This window comes from Enoplosus armatus, chromosome 12, assembly GCF_043641665.1.
Source record: "Enoplosus armatus isolate fEnoArm2 chromosome 12, fEnoArm2.hap1, whole genome shotgun sequence".
NCBI classification, from domain to species: domain Eukaryota; kingdom Metazoa; phylum Chordata; class Actinopteri; order Centrarchiformes; family Enoplosidae; genus Enoplosus; species Enoplosus armatus.
In genome coordinates, this window is record NC_092191.1 from 12,506,169 (window position 1) to 12,526,374 (window position 20,206).

At 39.9% G+C, this 20,206-nt stretch overlaps 1 protein-coding gene across 1 annotated transcript in view; it reads left to right on the plus strand.

The window, feature by feature from the left end:
• Positions 1-20,206, plus strand: part of hpse2 (heparanase 2) — a 49,770-nt gene that overhangs the window by 10,915 nt on the left and 18,649 nt on the right. The window contains exons 4-5 of the mRNA XM_070916313.1: positions 17,200-17,373; positions 18,812-18,983. Of these exons, the coding sequence (XP_070772414.1) occupies positions 17,200-17,373; positions 18,812-18,983 (346 nt within the window). The remainder of the gene's footprint in view (positions 1-17,199; positions 17,374-18,811; positions 18,984-20,206) is intronic.

Consider the following 20,206-nt stretch of genomic DNA (forward strand, 5'->3'; position numbering starts at 1 on the left):
TCAGGTTGCCGGTATAGGTGGGCGTGCATAGTGTCGGGTTCTCAGATCCTCAGCTTCATCCTCTCGTTTAAATATGGTCGCTTCTGGTTCCAAAAAACCAAGACGACGACGGCCGAAATGCCAAACTCGAGACTTTAAAACGTTAGTCCACAAACCAAAGGGTGACTTCACGGTGGCGACATCCGCTTCTTTTATACAGTCAGAATGTGAATACATGACCTTAGATTTTATGTGTGTTTGGCATATGTGTGTTACATACTATTTTTTCCATTCTTATCTGTAAGATTACAAATATCAGCAGTGATGTAAGCTCAGCGTGACAAACTCTTGATTGCCATATTGCTTTGCTTTTTTTTTTTTTAATCTTTCCACATGGCCTGCACAGATCCAGAAGTGTCTATTTTTCCTTGATCGAAAGAATACCTAGAGTGTTTAAATCATAGATGGACATAACATGGAATTCCATGTGTTTGCAATATGCCCTGAGACAAGTGCCAGCAACCTGCAAACGAATGTCATTTTAATAGCCTGATGCATGGGAAATGTTTGAAAGCAGTCCTTCCTCTCCTATGATTGTTTGGCATGACATCCAACCTCCACATTTTCCCCCAGAACTCTAGAAAACATAAGTTTTGTGTCAAATTTCAAATCAGGGCGCTGTGTTCTTGACTGCCCTGAGCCAGTTTGGACCAATTGAATAGACCTGTTGCAGGAATGCTGATACCTACAGTGTGTGTGTGTGTGTGTGTTTGTATGTAAGGCGTGTGTGTGTCAGCTCTGTATGAGTCCAGATGAAGTTGTTATCCTGAGGGGAAACATGCCTCCTTCATTACCAGCGAGACACATTTTATTTCCTTAATTTGACTCTCAGGCTGTCATCCGTTATTTATGAGGTTGCCCGATGTGTATGTGCGCGCCTGTCCCTATGTATTTATTGTGTGTAAAGTTTGTACTGGAAGTAGGGGCTAGTAAGGGGCTAGGAAGCTGTAAACACTGTTTAGGGAGGTGATTTAACCTGGTGTTTAAGAATGTTACGCTAATGTTTCTTCTTTCAACTACTTACACTGGAATTTAACACACTCATTAGCGTCACACAAATGTTTGCGGCATTTCTGCATGTGTGTGTGGGTGTGAGAGTGAGTTTTAAAGGGAAGCGTCTCTTTTTTCCTTGTAGAGAGAGAATACAGTGTATTCGAGAGATGATCAGTCATCTGTAAGGATCAGAGGAGTACATTTTGAGCATGAATAGAATAATGTTTTGATATTACACATATCTTCATATTTAACTTCAAACTAAACATTGTCACGTCTTTCTTCTTTTCTCTGAATAAGCGTAACATACAGTCAGGGATTTTTTTCTCTGCACTCCTGACACGTTCCTTGTAACACTGTAACACACTCTCCTAGAGATTAAGTTTACTAATTTGAAACAGTAAATTTGTTTATCAAGAAACGTAATGTCGCACAAATTACATTTTTCATCAGATGTGCATTTGATGCATGTATCTGCAAAGTCACAAACTGTATCTGAGCTTAACCCACTTCCAAACTTAACATTGCTGTGATGTGTTGCATCCTTCATTTCTTCTTCACTATAATCTGTTCCTCATCTAGTTTGTATCTAACATGGTAGCTTCGCTTAAGTTTTCTATCATAGTTTGAATTATTCTTTTGGATACAATGGATTCTTTCTCCTCTTTTAAATCATTTCCCTGAATGTGTGAGTTTGCCTACTTAACTGAGGAAATGCCAGCCAGCCAGTGTTCATACTCCAGCACCGGGGACATTAATCTCCCGGTGTCAAGGCCCCCCATATATTACTGTAAACTCCAGAAAATGTTGCTTGCATAAGAGTTTGGCATGTTCCTCTTCTGGCCACTTGTGAATCCTCTTTAATTCTTCTTTTTTTTCACTCGGAGCATATGGCTGGTTGGATTGTGTTGGACCTTGTCAGAGACCATCTATCACTCCATGGTGTCCTGCTGAGTTGGAGATTCACAGAGCAGCTCTCTGCCCTCAAAATGAGAAAACAAGAGCAAGAGGGAACAAAGTTAGGAGGGAAAGGGGGATGGAGGGAGTGAGAAATTAAATAACAGCAACAGACAGATGGGAAAAAAATAGAAGAGGAGGTAAAAAGAGCAAAGAAAGAACAAAATATAAAGATGAATAAAACATTTTTCTTTGTATGAGACCAACAAAGACTGTTTCCAGTTTTTCTCTGAACCAGCTTTGGCAGTTTAGACCCGTCGACCCAGCCGACACCTGCAGTGTAAAACTGTGTCTTCAAGGTTGAGCAAACCTGTACTCAGGGTTCAGCAGCTTCACACTTGTTAGACTTCCCAACAGCCTCAGAGCACAAATAACATCTTCATAGCTCTCTTAAGAAAACATATTTGATAAAAAGGGTATTTCCTAAGACCTTTCACAAACCACAAACTTCAAAATTTGCTTCAATTTCTGGTTACCTCTGATACTTACTGATTGAAAACAGAACAGTGCATGTTTCATATTAGTTCTGTGGCATCGGTCTATTTCTAAATGTAACTGACTAAACTTTTATTGTCTCTGGTGTATTTATATTTGAATAGATAAAAAATTATTCTCAGTTGCATTTACATCAAATTTACAATCTGATTTTATCTATGAAACTGTATCAACAACTTTCACATTGTTCTCTATGTTAAATCAACAAAGAAAAAAACACAATAATTGAGAAAACGTGTCCTTCCTTGTTGAAGGGTTGAGAAAGAGACAAAAGCTCTACCAGCTCCAGAGGCATCACTCCTGGCTGTGACTGACCTCTGACCCTCACATGAAACGAGAACATGCGTGTGCCTCAGAGGGATATGTGAAGAAGCTACTTCCTAATTATTCTGCGTGTCAGATGGTGTCCAAAGAGCTCTGTAAACTCTGCCTGTTACTTGTTAAAAACAAATGAAAGTAAAAAACAAAATATTCATGAGCATGAAACACATTATCCAGCCAGGAAGTGTTTTTGTCCTCTTGTACCTGCTGTTTCAGCCTAAGGTTTTGAAATATCCCAAAATAAGCACTAGTGTTTATAGAGGTGGTAAATTCAGACAGAATATCGTTGAGGTGAAGATGGATCACAGATGGAAAAAAGTGGCCTCAATGATGCCCTAGTAACTAAGTGTGTTCCTCACCAAAGCTGCATTTAATGAGCTTCAAGAAATGTTTTCTCCACTAAAACTAAAATTGGTGCCTCGCTGTGAGAATGAAAGCATGAGACGCACCTGCAGGGATTCTGTGTTGACACTGGATGATGCATTAAAGCACTGTTCAGTGTTTCTATATTTAGTACACGGTGCTCATAATGAAGTGCTTCTGCATTCATATAGATCATGACCAACAGGTATTACTCACCAGTCTGACAAAACGATTCCTGCCAACAACCTACAACATGAATGTGCAATATCATGCACAACTGGTGAGAAAAGCTGTGTGTCTCAAATAATGCATAGGGGGGAGATACTGTAAGTCTAATTGCATGTGAGCCTTATCAGCAGGTATTCAGCTCATGAATTTGTTGCTCACCCCCAAAATCTCTATTGTTTAGTTTAGTTTATTTGACACAGACATAACAATAGCATTGGAACTACAACATACAATTATGCACAAGCACCAGATGCACTGTATTTAGTGTTTGTAGCAAAACACTACATTTAAAAAAGTTAAAATAGAAAGTAGAAATAAAGACATAAAACAAAAAGACAATACAGGTACAAATACAAAACAGGTATAGAAATACAATACAATACAAATACAGGTTTGTCTATACCCACCTACCTGCCAAAATAATGATTCAGTGCAGACAAACAAATAACAAACAACCCCAGTTTCCTAACAACATAATCCAGAGTTCCAGGAAACAGCTTAAATGTAAAACTGACATCATAGCAGAAATGCCTCCTCGAACGTTTTTGCATTTTCTGTTGGTTGTGAAAGACACGGTTTTACTGAACAGCTTTAGGTTGTAATGGATTACAGTGTGGCTTTTTGTTTACACTTGTTTTCAGTTGAAAAAGTGTTGTAAACTGAGGTGAGAGAAGCATGCTGGGCTGTGTTTTTTTTGGTCAGAAGGAGCTTTGAATAAGTCAGAACCCACATCTCTGTCAGAGCCTGGATATTTGTTTGTTTGTACCTGAACGGACACATATGGAAGCTAGTTCAGCCTTGGCTACTTTTACCGAGACCAACAACAGATAGCAGTTTGGCTACATCTTAAGATCAGTCACCTCTGAAAAGTTTATAGGCTCATTAGAGGGGTGATGGAAGCTTAATGTTGGATGTGTGACCAAATTGTTTTCTTGCTCATTTGCCAAAGTCTCTCTTTGTTTCTATTTTTGTTAATTGGCTTAAGTATCCAGTAATTGGTGCCTTGGGTTTTTATTTGAAGATTTTATTAGATGTCGGCTGATGTATGGTTACAAGATGACAGATAAAATATGTAAACTATTTTATGGGCTTTCATCACTTAAGCAGTGCAACACATTTAAAACATATTTAAGTCATGTCTTTACTGCAATATGCAGCTGTTTATGTGTAACCTAAAGTAAAAAAAAAAGGATGGAAGAAAGAAAGAACTGGACTAGACTCATGACTGGGTCTCATGGGTTGAGGCACTTTAGCTCTTATAGCTGGTTACACTCCAAGCCCTTTTATTCTGATGCTGTTTGATTTTGAAGGAACTCTGGTCTGTGAGACGCAGCGCTATGTTATTGAAGGGATTTTATGAGTCCATAAGTGTGTAATGAAATTTACCTCGGTCAGTGGAGTGAAGCACGGAAAGGAAAAGTGGAATTGAATTTTCGTTGGTATTATCTTCCAACCTGCATTCCCTTAGGGAGTGTACAGGACTGCTCACAGTGGCCCAGGCAAGAAGGGGCCAAGTGAAACCTTTCCCTGAGGTTTTGAACCTCTGCTGTGAATGGCAGGAGCTGACACCTCTAACCAGGAGCAGATGTTTGGCTGGCTTTGGTTGGCCTGGTCCTTCCCCTGGCAGAGTAGGAAACCCGGGGTTGATGCAGCAAGCATGCCCCACTTGCAACGCTAATAACCTGGCTCTGCGTCACTCTGAACTCCACTGCCTTCAAAATCCTTCACTGTAGGTCCAGAGAAGACATGGGAGCAGGGCCAAGCCAAGGAAAACTCTCACACATTAGCATCTCAACACTGCAGGTGATTCTGTTGTAATGTTGGACAACTGATATCTCCTCCTTTTTTTTAACAGATTCACCGTCATTTTCCCCCCTAAGACTATTGTTACATACTGTTTTGTAGCTTTCAGGTATAATTGAAACAGGACTTTTAAAATAAGAGAGATGTAAAGAAAGTAAGTGAGCGAGTTAAAATGCAAACAAGTAAACCCTTTTCGTAATAACAGAACACGTTGATTGCTTTTAGACTTACATTTGTCAAGGGTGAACTAAACATACACATTTATTAAAAAGACTGATAAAACTCACGAAGAGCAACATTATTATAAAAATGTTGAATAATCCACTGGATTCAGGTGTTTTGTTTATTTGTTGTAAACAAATGGAGTACAGCTGTCTCCTGTGTTTAACAGTGTTCAAGAGCAGACATTGAAGGTATTACAAGACACTTTGCCTTTTCATCTTCTAAAACTTCTCCTGGGGTTCTTATCCTCCCAACATTAAATATTTTTGAAATCCTCCAGATGTAACCTAAACATCTTACACACACCAGATGTGAACCAGTTTCTCTGCGCGGACTTAAAACCCTTCAGAATGCATCTTATTCTGTATAAACCGGCTCGTACACATGTAGTCCAAGTGTCACCTGCGATATTTTTTTTTTTACAAACTTGCTAAATGTCCATGTTATGCTGCTTCTAGTCTGTGGATTTTGCAAATTATTGTGCTCCATTTTCAGTACCAGCTCCTTTCTTTACAAATTAAAACACATTTTGATAAAGACTTTGTTCATATTTAAGTATATCCGAGTGATATTTTGTGTCATATCACCACCACAAACATCCTGAGGAGAAATATGAAAATGTATCATACCACCGTCAGTGCAGATTGGTCCAAACTACAGTAAAGTACAGAACCACCGTAATCATAAAACAACAATCATGGACTTTTTTAGTGTTAGTATTCCTTGTAATGGCTCTGTCACTTCTGCCTCTTACAGTTCAGTCACATTCTCTCTTCTTAATGGTTAACTAATCTATGACGGAGACATAAAAGCACTACATTGTTATTGTTGGTTAGAATTTCTTTTGCTTTACTTTCTTTTACTTGGATTGGTTTCTCATGAATACAATACTGTCTAAGTTGTGCAAAACAAATCAATGAAACAAACAAATACTATGTGTTTATTCAGATGTATGAACTTGCAGTAACGATTTGACAGATCACTGTATTCTTTGAGGTTTCATACACTGGGTGTAAATTAATTGGTATTTATTTGTAAAACTGAAAAAGATCTGTTCGTGATTGATTTCAAAACTTTTAGCACACAATATGGTTTTTGTATCTGTAGAAAGCACCACCACAAGTGTTAAAGCCCTAAAGCAGAATGTCATTTTTCCAAACAGACTAATTGACCAAAACATAATAAAAAAACAAATCAAAATCTCACTTGCGTGCAGACCTCTGCCAACACATCTTAGTGAAGATAGAAAGCACAAACGGTGAAAAAAATATGTTTTCAAATGTGGAAATGAGCTCAGATTCTTACAATGCAGCTTTAGGTGCTCGACAGACCGATTAGAAAAACTCAGCAGGAGACCATGACTGATTAGTAGACAGTTTTGAGACTTTGGAAGATATTTATCAAGGTGAAAGGCTGGAAGAAGTCCCATTCTCTTTCTCCATAAACATCTGAAAGGAAAATCCATCACAGTGCTGGGACAACTCCCAGCTTTGTCATAATGGGTTGCTGCAGAAACTCAAATGGGACTTACAAGTTATGAGTTATGGGAAGAGAGACTGTCCGCCTGGCTGAGGCAGGTGACCCCTGTAGTGTTCGTCCTACACTGGCCAGCATTTAGGAGAGGAGCTATGATGATTTCTTTCTTTCTTTTTCCATGAGCTGCATTGCTGTAGCACCACATCATCATTCTACCACACTGATAATAAAATATGAGCATCACTTAAATTTAAAGTTCACCAATTTAAAGCCCTTGAGCATCCTAAAACTGTGCTAAATTAGTAGCGTTGCATTGATAGAGCTTTTACAAGGATTTATTACATGCAGATGCATTAGAAAAATATTAATTCCAAATTAGTTATACATTAAGAAGCTTAAATATGAAAATCTGGCTATTTTACATGTTTAAGGGGCCGTGTATAAAAAATGATTTCCTTGGCTTAAACTCATTGGCAAACATTTGCACAGGTATTATCCGGGAATAATTATGAAATTATTGCATAAATGTATAAAATGTTATTCCATCATTCATTCAATTATATTTAATTAGGTTTATTATCAGTCATTATATTCAAATGACAAAATAACGAATAGCTTACGTAGTCAGTATGGTGAATACACTGCTTAGTAGCATTCTTAAAAACATTTCGTAACTTTTCCCAGCATCTGATATTATAAATGTATAATTACCTATAAAAGTGTTGTAATGTGAGCTGGTGATTCTGTATCTGTTTGATCTGGCTCTGCTTGGTCAGCTGAAGAGTCCTGGTCAGCCTCCAGTTTAACTGAAGCATAAGTTATGTGTGTGGATATAGTTTGAGAGTGGAAGATGATTGCTGTGATTATGGTGATTATTCCAGCAGTAAGAGGGAGTCTGGGATACTGTGTGTTTGCTTTGCTGCCCTGCTTGGGATCTGGTCTTCATAACCCTCATCCATCATACGGTCTGGGATCAAAGATACCCTTCTTGAGCTGGGAATATAGCAGATGTCCTAAATACCCCAAAACAAATGTTTTGTTTGGTTTGCCAGTCTTGAGATTTTTGGACATGATGAATTTAATTCAAGGTGTTAAAAGAAGCATTTGCTAAGAACCTAAAAACGTTCCTGCTGCGGATGAGTAATCGGGGATCTGCACTGTGTTTCCAGCCTAAGCAGGTGTTTCGTGGGAAGGGTTGCAGACATTGTTTTAAGTCCAAACTCTTTGATGGTTCAGGGGCAGTAAAGCCCCGGGCTAGTCTCCCTCTTCTTTCACTCTATCTGCCCGCAGGAGTCTTGTTTCTCTGCAATTACAGAGCAATCACAGCTCAATTACAGCATCAGCAGAGGTGTGTGACGAGATGACTAACCGGATAAGAGGTGGAAGCTTTACAACCGCCCTCTTTCGGAGGTGACAGTGTTGCTAATCTCTGGTAGTAAAAATGTCAGGTATGGCGTCACACCCCTATCTTTAATGGCTCTACCTTAAAAAATGAATGTCTGACACAGTGATCTGATTTTATGTGTTCAAAGAGATGCTGTGAACACAGAACTGCTAAAAAAGATACCGTTCAAACCCCATCTGCTGGACTTCAAGCCGTTTATGGCCTTCAATATATTTCCTTTTAAGAGAACTTGAAAGACATCAGGTTTAGCCTTTAACGTCCAACTGAAATTGAACTGCATGTTTTTTTTTATGGTACAGCATGTTCATTTAAAAGTAGAAAAACAGTACCCAGAAAGGAGATTTGCATTGCTAATGCTTATGTCATTTTGCAGGCAATATAAATATTCTAGCTAGTCACAAAAAATGTACAAATGTAAATGGTAAATGATCTCACTTATATAGCGCTTTTCAACCTTCACGGTTCCCAAAGCGCTTTACAGCTAAGTCTCATTCACCCATTCACTCACACATTCACACACCAATGGCGACCGAGCTGCCATGCAAGGTGCTGGTCTCCATCGGGAGAAACTTAGGGTTCAGTGTCTTGCTCAAGGACACTTCGAAACCCCAACCCGCTCTAACCAGCTTTACCTCCCGTGCGACAGTGCTAACCACTGGGCCACCACGTAAAACCTGCATTCATTTATGTTTTTGTTGTTGTCAATTGGGTGTAATGGAACAAGTTGAAAACACAACACTGATATCATTGTGATGTTAAAGTTGTCATGGCTAAGGTGTTAGCAACAATTGCCTATTTACGCAGACATGGAGCAACACTAGCACTCATCTGGAATCGTGTTGTTTCTCACCACCTGACAACTGCAAATCCAATATCAGCTACCTGACAAAAGTCTTTGAAAAATGATCCGCTATGTTCACCAGTTGGTCACTAACTGTGTCTGTCTGTTGGTAGGTGCTGAGCAGGTAGTCTACAGTGGGTTTTTAGAGCTTTTTCGCTAAGGACTAAATAACCAAAATGAAGAGCTGAAAGATCATATATCTGTAGAGCTGCGAGGAACTGCAGAGTTTGTGATATTTATCTGTGGGTTTGTCCTTACGAGCGATCCCTTTCACGTTATACATAATCATTTCATCCATTGTTGATATAAAATATTTATTAGTACAGCTTTAAGATTGTTCAGCTTAAATGGTCTTTCACCACTGCTAACAAAATTGAGTGTGGACTTGCTACAGTTACACAAATTTGTTGACATTTTGTCTCCGCACCCCTGCCAGCTCAGCTGTCAATCAAACACTGGTGCACACTGGACCGCCCGCTCAGAGGCTTGAATTCTGAAGAAACATCTCAAAGGGCTTTTTACTTTCTTTCAATAATAAGGGTTGACTTTTGTGATTTCCCTTTGACGTAAAGCGGTGGCCATCTGAAAGGTAGAGTGGACTGCACTGTGAAAACAAGCTGTAGGTGCTTGTGGCCACCCAAAACATCTCATAATTAAGAGATTTGTTTTTCTTAGACGGAGATGAAGCTTCAGTAAGATTCACGTGTTACTAAACAGCCTGTCGGTTTATAATAACAGGATGATTCATAAGCACTTTTGGTTAAATTCCTTCTCCTCTGGTTGTGTTTGGTTATGGTTTGTAGGTAGCTCCACAGTGCAAACAAAGAGAGGACACATGGTGATGTTTCTCTCCTGGGAAAACGAATACTTCCACACACCTTGTTACTTTACAAGCCAAACACAGTGAGGTCATTAGTATCTAAAAAGCGTACTTTTCCCATTAGGGAGTGATAGACAGCGGCCATTGCCAAACAGATGTGAAAACCACTCACACCCCATACGCATTTCCCTCACACCCTTTTCCCCTAACAAGTGGTTTGAGTTACATGGCCCAAAGCCAATGAAAGGCCGTTGATGTTATTATGTCCACTTCTCTGTCCACCTTTCTGGCTTTGATTTGTTGTCCACTGCAGCCTGTTGCTTAGGCTGAAGCACACACACAGACACACACAGAGCAGCAGAGAGTGGATGTACTTTACATCGAGAACAGTGTATGTTAACATACCACTCATCTTACTCACCAGCTCTGTCGACTTGCTCTACATCTCCTACACTGGGTACACAGAAGAGGGCCACACGCAAGTCTAGTCACAGCAAATTCACAGATTGAGGTAATCTGTCCCTCACACTCTTGTTTCCACAAACACAACGCATGCACACACACATCGGTCCCCCTTCTTCTAACTGAATTGAAAACAGGTGCCCACCACATATCTTGCATTCTTCCAAAATACAAAAGTGGTTTGACCTGAATGGTTTCGCTGGAGTGCAGCCACCCTGTATGAAAGAAGAGTCCATGTGGAGATGTGTGTGTGTAAACATGGAGGCGTTGGGTTCTGTGCAACATGCTGGTGGAGCAGCACAGACTCGCACTATATTGGAACCACATTTCTCCCTCTGCGCAACCCTAACATGCAGTGTCAAGTTAACGTCAGGATAAGTCGCAAATGCACCACGCGAACATAGCGAACCACCGCATTTAATAGCTTTCGATAGAGCGACCGCAACAGTATACTGGTCTGGCTTTGACCGATATGGATGAATGATCAAACTGCATCGATAGCTGTTCTTAAACTTTTGACTATCATTTTTAAAAATAGCGAATTGGAAACGTCAGTCTTCAGATGAACTTGCTTCATTCACAGTGTCTCTTCCTGCAGCCGCAGAGGAGCTGGTTAGCGGAGGAACTGGTCCAATGAGAAACAGAAGGCAGCTTGTTGCTAGACGAATCAGTGGAGCTGGTGGAGAAAAGAGATTGAAGCCATAATGGAGGAGCTGATGATAAATGTGCTGCCCATGGCTTTTTTGTGGATATTTTAGCAATTTTCTTCCAAATCTTTCATGACTTGTAATGCTGTTTGTCTGCGACTGCATGTGTGCACGTGGTGTGTGTTATAAATGTCAAATTACCCTTCAAGCCATCTGGTAAAACCTTAAATACTGTCATCAACAATTGTCCCCATGTTAAGAACGATTTTATGGATGCACAGTCTGAGAGTAGCCTTTCCACCATGCTCTCTCAGCTGAGTTCACAATGGAAATGTAATGTGCGTGTATGTGTGTGTCTGTTTCACTGCACACTTCAAGCCCATGTAATGTGTGTTTATTACAGCTGACAGAGAAAATTACAATAATCTCTGCTCTTACATGTGGTGTAATGAACATGACTGCACATGTCAACATTTCATGCACGTGTCTTTTTGCCTCAGAAATCAATGCGTTTAATCCACAAAGAATGAAATTGTTATCAAAAATACAAGGTCATTGTCTCATAGCTGCTCTGGAAGCTTGAGTGCAACATGTGCATCTTTAGATATGGAAAAACACATTGTATCCATAAACAGGAAAAAAGGCTCAGAATGAATTTCTCTAAATAGCCTTCTCCCCTGTCTGCACATGTCTCTTGAGGATTCGGTTTTTGATTTGGCTTTTAAAGCAAGCCAGAACTCGGCTCAAGTCTCTTTGTGTGTGTCTGTATGTGTGTGTGCATGTGTGCTTGTATGTTCCAGACTGACTTTGATGAGACTAAACATCCAAATTGACATTTGTTGTGGCAGTAAGCTGTGCTTGGCAGTAAGTCACTAAATTTATATATTGAACGAAACCAGAGACCAGAAAACAAAGTTTTTGCTGTGCTCCGAATTTTTTCTTCCAGGGCGAAAATGATGAGGAATGTAGGAAGATATCAGCATTTCTAAACTGAGATTCTGAAGAATTGTTTTCAGAAATCATCTGAATTTGAATTTGAGGAAGGAAGTGTAAGAAGATGATGTTCCTTCTGCATAGCTGTAGGCTACGGTCACTTTCCTCACAGTACACAGAGGGATATTTTACAAAGCAAGATTGAATGGATGCCAGTTAAATTATTAATGGGACTTGTGCTTCCAGCTAATCCTGGTTAAGAGCAGGTTTAAGGTGACTAAGCTCTTTTGTCTGTCAACTGACAAAATCAAAATACTGAAGCTGTATTCAAGTATTTTATGAATTCAAGAATTTCCTTTATTTAAAATACTTCTGTTCTGAAAATCTTGAAAACAAGACCCTTACATTTTAGTTCAAACATTTACAGTTATTCATTTGGCTGTCGCTTTTGTCCAAAGCAATGTACAAATGAAGGACGGCCCGTGCGTACACCCACAGTAGATCAAGGAGAAGCCATTGAGAAATTACTTTACTGTGAGGTAAAATGTAATGCCTGATTAAAAAAAGAAGATTTCTACATTTTTGGCCTGCCTCCCTTTTTTTGGCTACCTGAAATGAAATGTGAATGTGTGTTGCCAGTTGATATCCAGGTTGCATCCCTAGCCTTGTTTATTAAACTACCTGCCTTTTTTTAGTGCTGATTTTATTACTGAAATATTCACAACACAACACTACACATGAAGGGCACAGTTTTGTTGTTTTCTGTCTGTAACAATTTTAAAATGTGTCCTCTTCTTCTGCTTTTCCAAACCTGCTTTTCATAACTTAGTTAAGTGAAGGTGTTTTTTCAATCTGAAGACTTTCCAAAGGTTCCCAAAGCAGATCTGTATCATAATAATTAATGGCACTATGCATTTCCTTATTTAGTGAGAATATATGACATAATAAAAGGGATTTTTGCAGCTTCTAAGTAAAACAAATCACAATTTTAAGCTTCACTTGGAGAGACAGTCATATAAAAATACACCTGTCTTGTCAGCCGGCAGTAACTCACTAAAGGTGCAGCAACAGAGAAAAGTGTTATTTATTGGAAACTTCAGATGGGTGTCTGGTTCATGTGGGTGGTATATAAACCAGTAAACACTGTTTGTGTGAGTGCATGCAGGCCCAGCGTACATGGACCTACGTGTACCTCAGTGTTTGAGGGAATATGCAGAGCTGCAGAAATGAGGCATAGCGCTGACTGATGCTGCCGGCCGCTCTGCTTCACAGAACTGGCTTTTCTATCAGATAGACAGCTTGACAATATCCAGACCCCACTCTTTCCGCTACACACAAAGGCACGCCAACACACATATACACACACACACAGGCACATACACACACAGCTTTCTGGGATTGTTCTGCTTGTTTCTGGCTGGACTGTTTGTAAGATAAAAGAGAAGTTTGTAGCTGAGTGAGTACAGTAAAGTCTGACCTCGCAGACAGGCCTTCATTGTGTTGTGTGTTATTGAGAATTGTGAGTCCCGTTTTTAAACCATATTACAACATAAGAAACTGTCATTCTTAAAAAAACAGCAAACTGAATAATGATGTTGACTCAAAGTGATTATTCACTGTCACTGAGATGAGCACCATTTGTTCCTTGTTTGATACTTCTAACAGAAGGAAAGGCAATTTCATGTTGGCTTGATTGATTGCCTATGTCTGTTTGTGGAACAGTAGATCATTTGTATTGTTCCCATTTGGGAGAGTTATTGTCCAATAACAAGAAGTGCTGCTATTTTACCCCAAATTCACCATTTATCTCCATATTTCACTGAGTCCTGCTACATTTCTCCTCTTCAACATTACACAGATATGACAGAGAGCCGTAACAGCTCACACACCGTATGAGTGTGTGTGTGTGTGTGCGTGCATATGCTCACACAGATTCACAATGTCTTGGTAATGTCATTACTTTCATCTGACTGAGATCACAGATTCATATCTTCAGGGCTTTCTAGTGTCTGTATAGGAGCTCTTTCATGTTTGGCCTTAGTGATCTGCAGATTTCCTGACACCAGGAGGGTGGATCTACCCAGCATCCTTTTCTCTTTGGAAGAAAGTATATGATGCCCTGCTCTTGTCGGGATAAACGAGAGCTCGGCTATGCTGGCCAGTAATGCTATACTTCCTCCTCAGGCTAGTAGCTGTTGTTCGTGTGTGCAACCGAAACAGAAACTGTAGTAACTGCTCACCAGCAGGCTAACTGAGGATTAACCACCATTCAAAGGATAGGCTGTTATTGAATTACACTATTGTTTGTTCTGTTTATCCTGATAAAGACAAACTCATGGCTAACTGTAGCTTAGCTAAAGTAGTACCAGCTCCTCTTAATAATAGGTAAATACATCATTAAAACGGTCGACTACTAAGACTGTAACCAATGATTGTTTTCATTTCATCGATTTATCTGCAGATTATTTTTTCGGTTATTGTTTAATAATTTGGTCTATAAAAGGTTAAAAAACATCAACTTCTTAGAGCCCAAAGTGACGTCTTTAAATGTTTTGTTTTGTCTGACCAAAAGTCTAAAACCCTAAAATCTTCAATTTACTATTTTAATATGACAAAGAGAAGCAGCAAATCCTGCCATGTGAGAAGCTGGACCCTGAGAATCTCTCATTCTTTCACACGTTTTAATTTAGAAATGACTGAAACGATTAGTCACTTGTAAAAATGTTTGCTGATTCGTTTTCTGTCGATCGACTAATCGCTTAATCCATCTATTATGTTTAATAATTGATGTGTTTATAGCCATCCATTTAACTGATATTAACAAATAAATTAATTGATTTAACTTCTGGTCCAATTCCTCCTTCCAAGCACTCGTCAGCTGTGGTGGAAGAAGATAAATATTTACAAAAAAAACAAAAAGAAAATTCCAAACTACAACATTATCGTGAGGATTTTGTCCAAACAGTTGAAAATATTTGTTTAGCAAAAAAAACAAAAAAAAAACAAGGCAATGAGTGCAAAGTATTAAACCCACAGCTTTGCAAAACATTTATTTTTGGACCTTTGACCTCACCACCCAACATGACTTTAAATTGCAAAGACAAAAGAAAGCCAAGCTGCCGCCGGCTTAGTAGAATCAATAGTAATATTCCCTAGGAGCTGGACTGACACATAAACATGCTGCTCTTAGACCTGCCAACAGAGAAACTATATTTTTAGCTGCTTGATGCATCTCATGATGCTTTTATGATGTGTGTGCCGGGCTGCTCGCTGTGTCTTGGAGCAAGGCTGGTCGCCTGCTGCTCAGGGCTCAGGTGAGGAAAGGCCTGGAATCACTCATCCTGACAGCCACATCTGGCGCTGCTTTCTCTGTCCTGTTGCCCTCAACTCTGCTCCTGAAAACAGACACCACTCTGATTTAACCACAGAGGGAAGGAGTCATGATATTAGCAGTTATGATAATAACGTTATTGGTGGTTATTAATGAGATGGCGAACAGACAGTTTACTCAGGAGGAATACGCTCCCTAAGAGCACTGTGTGGAATAAAACCATTGTTACTGCTAGCATTTCTTTTTTTGTTTTCAGGCTTTGTCTTGCCGCTGCTGGAAAGCGAATTAATACCAGGTGCAACAAGCAATCTTTCTGTTCTCTCTATTTGCTCTGAGGATTATACATGTCCACTGATCTATTGGAAATAAAGGCTTACAGTAAATGCTGAAGAAAAAAACATGTTTGAGCTGAAGCATGACTTCACAAGCATTGTTCAGTGTTCAAATGTATTCTGACTCAGGCCATACGTTTTTATCTCTCACATCCATTTATTAAACATTAGAGTATTAGACAACCTCACTCCTTTCACATGCTCGTAACTGCTCGACACGTATCCAGAAGAGTAACCTCGCATGCACCCTGGTCTGCTCTGCTTTTGTCTTCGTTCAACATTGGACAGAGCAATCAGTTGGCATGTTCAGCTGGTGCCAAACCTGCAGCTGAGGGCAAATTGTAGCCCGAACCAGAGCAGCACACAGTCTTCATCTGTTTCCTGTTGAACCTAGGAAGTAAGGGTCAGAGTTCAGGGCAATATTTACGTTAATGGAATGACTCCAAACAGATTACATTTCAAGAGCCCTGAGGTATCCAGGAGCAGCCTGCAGTCGCACATTAGAATATAAACAAACACTTTTGGCACACTCACTATATGCCAACATCTGCTGCAGGCCCTTATCCTTTACTGCCCAGTGAGAGTAAAGTGTTTTGATGGAGACAGCAGACATACACGTGAGTGAGCAGTCAGCTGCAGAAGAAAAGAGCGATTCTGTGCTCGCTGCTTTGAGGTGCGCATCACCACAGGAGACCATGATGGGAAAATCAGCCTGTCTGGATTCTCACTGAATGTTGCTGAAGACGAGACTCTGCTGTCATGTGTGCAATTGTGCACACATGCACACACACAGAGTTCAGTACTTGGCACACAACAAGTGATTGTTGCAGAATAAATCCTAGCGGTAGCCTCCAGTTTATCCAAAATACAGAACACGCAAATTTTCCATACACATTACTGCTGAGAAATGTCATCTAATTGTGTATGTTACAATTTACTGAGGTTGAAGAATTTAGAGGAGGCCCCGCCCTCTTTTTAAGAGTCAAATGGAAAAGAGTTTGTTTGTTTAAATGGACAAACCCAATGTTTTTCCAATGACATTTCTTTGTCATTTGGTGACTTTTGTACTTTTTCTCAGCGTTGAGATCTTGTGCTTTATAACAGAATATACTCCATATTGTATATTTGTTTTCATCCAGAAATGTTGTATGAACTAAATTATTTGTGTGACAATAACCTCTTTTATTTCTCTGAACATATACGTTAAGATATACAGTAATGCTTCATATCGTGCACAGCCACAACTTTTAGTTTTTAATCAAAAGTGAAAACAGCAGTTTAACATCTGTTTATATTCTCTTCAATTACACAACAAGAAAGCAGAGATAGCTGCAAATGTAGGTGGTTATGGTACCAAGAGCAGCAAAAATTATTCCAGATATGGACGTAGAACAATACAGTGGGGGTTCCTCCAGTACATTGGCATGAGTCAGTAAATCAAGTTCCACATGTTCTCCATCATGTTCGCATGGTCATGTGGTTCGTGTGTAAAAAGAATCAAAGTTACAACTGCTTTGTGGGTTTCTCCCAGCCAGGTCTTTAGACAAACTGTACAACTTTGCCGACTGTGCTGGTCTGCACCTGATCCTGGGGCTCAACGCGCTGCACAGAAACCCAGACAACTCCTGGAACACCTCCTCCACCCTGAGCCTCCTGAAGTACGGCGCTGGCAAGAAGTACAACATCTCCTGGGAGCTGGGCAACGGTCAGTACAGCTACGCACAACATACTGCCTACTGAATAACACGATAATTTCATTAATATTGATAATAATTTTGTTTGCGAGTTAGTCGTAGAACAAATCAAGAAGTACTGCAACACAGTTTGAAATGTTCTTGCATAGTTGCATAGCAATATTTAAGAATTATCAAGTTACAAGCAGTGAGACTACAATCTTAGGCCGGCAGTTTAAAACTAAAACCCTTTTAAATTGTTACTCTAACGTTAACCAAACTAACTGAATATCAACACTTAACCAACTCTAACCTGATCCGTAAACCATCTCCAACATTACACAAAAACGGAACAGTTTCTAATTTAACCAGTTCTTAAACTGGTGAAGTGGCGGCTCCCTGGTCCTGCAGCTAACCTTTAAACTCAGAAACATTGAATGAATACTTTAACAATTTATACTTATACATGTCACCTCTGATATATAATGAACTGAATTTCAATGAAGAATGACTTTCACTTTTAGTGATGCAGTAGTCCAAAATTTAAGTTTTTCTCCACTAAAACTGTGCTATGAGAAAGCAGTTACACATTTTGTTCTTTTAGCCTTTACTGCTTTGATAGAGACATTACTTACATAGTGAGCTGTAAGTGGGAGTCTAGCAGTCTAAGGGTTAAGGCGAGGGTTCATTCAGGGATGAAAGGGAACTGCTAGTCCTCATGTCATCCTAACCATCTGTGTTCCTGGGGAGCTGCAGTGCACACAGAGCCCTGTGTTTCCCTGCTGCACCTCACTTCATATTTTCATTTCATTTAATCTGTAATAAAGCTTACAATAGAAACTTTTATCTCAGCCTAAGCCTAAAAGTACCATGCAAAATCCATTGATTGGACCATGTGAAAAATTTAGTGAGGAATTGAACAGTAGCACAAGTAATCATTTCAAGTAAATCGCTCACCAGACAAGTGCAGACACAAAGCAGATTTGTAGGGGCTGAACGAAATGGTGATCCTTTGAAATTTGCTAATAATATTGTGATTATAGTTCTAGGTATATAGCACAGACACAACTTCATACACACACGAAACAGGCATACTGAACGTTTTATTTTACAGCTCAAACGCAAACCTGGTACAGATACAGTCACAATGCTCTTCAGTCGAGTGGTAACACAGCAGTGGGCCTGCAAATGTTTAGTTTTCCTCCTTTTGGGGAAACCAGCTCCCTCACTCTCTTTGTTTTAGTGATTCTGCAGGGCCACCCTGTGTGCTTGGACCATTCCCCTGACACTGAGTCCATCTGTCTGTATTACTGCGAATTGCCCAATTATCCCTTTTTCTACTGGCTGTTGGATACTCGCTAGGAGAGCGAGATCAGACTACAACAACAACACTATTCTCTGCCACCTCCCCACTGTTGCTTGTATAAACTCTATCTCTCTGGCTCAGTGTACTGCATCTCCTCTTCCCAGAGCCTAATGCCTACCGCAGCATGTTGGGTCGCGCGGTCAACAGCACCCAGTTAGCTCAGGATTACACCAAGCTGCGAACCCTGCTGCAGTCTGTGCGCTATTACCACCGAGCTCAACTCTACGGCCCCAATGCAGGACGACCCCGAAAGAACGCCATCCTGCTGCTGGATGGGTGAGTTAGCAAGTACAACATTGATTGGGCAGGATTCCTGTCCTTGTTAGGCTATCCTGCTGGGAAAAGGGAGGGGGGAGTGGAAAGTATGCGGCAGTGGTGTGTGTCTTTTACTGAGCTTTACTGTGTCTAATGCACACACACACACACACACACACACACACACACACACACACACACACACACACATTTTAGCAGTGTTCAGTGTTTATGGATTTCCACTCTGCAGGTTTCAGGGTCTCAGCTCCAGTTATACCATGTCAGCCTAAATAAAGTGTCATCTGATTGATAACGTGACGGCACAACGTCCCACCTGCTGGTTTTACCCAGAAGCTCCACCAGCTTCAGTTTGACTCTGATGGCTTATCTAACAGCTCTCTCTCAACTGCAGCCTGTCCCCTCCTGAGATGTCGTACTTTGTAACCTTTACTGCAAAAAAAAAAAATTCCATTCAGGACAATATAAATATCAACATGAAGAGACATTAAACTCACTTGCTGTACTGATACTGTCACAGTAAGCATGAACTTTTCTTTGAAAAAGTTACATTACTGCCACATGGTGATGTAGTTGCAAGGAGGGTCTTCCCTGTTCATGCTTTCAAGGCATTTGAGATCTAATTCTCCTGCCAACAAAATTGCCTTCACAAGCTGTGTGTTTTGGAAAATGAAACACAGAAGACAAACAATACACAAACATTGGCAACATAAAATCATTATATGTATTTGGTAGCTTTTTTGTTTGGCAGCCAGCCTAAGTTTTTTTTTACACACGAGCACATGAACACACCGACAAAGAAAGAGATTTTTGAAACAGTTTATAACACCACAATAATGTAATGTTGATGAAAAAGCTGACTCATTTTATTTTCCAAACATGATTTTAGAGCAGTGGCTGTTTGAAATTTTTTAATCAAATCCTTTGGAAAATGGTCAGCATTAGTGCAAATGATGCATGATTTGTTGTAAATGAGCTCAAACAATTAAAGCCATTAGTATGAACTTTAAAACCTTAAACCTTTCAAGACTTAAAGGCATAAGATGAACAACCATCCCTCTTCCTCCTCTGCCAACCACCCTGTCGCTGACAGTGAGCGTGTTGATGGGCTTAGTTTAAACCTTACAGTTGGTTTGGTTTCTGTGCCACAAAATGTACTGAATGCAAATATGTGTTCTCCCGAAATATGGATTATTGGTGCATTGAAAATAAATTGTCATATTAAT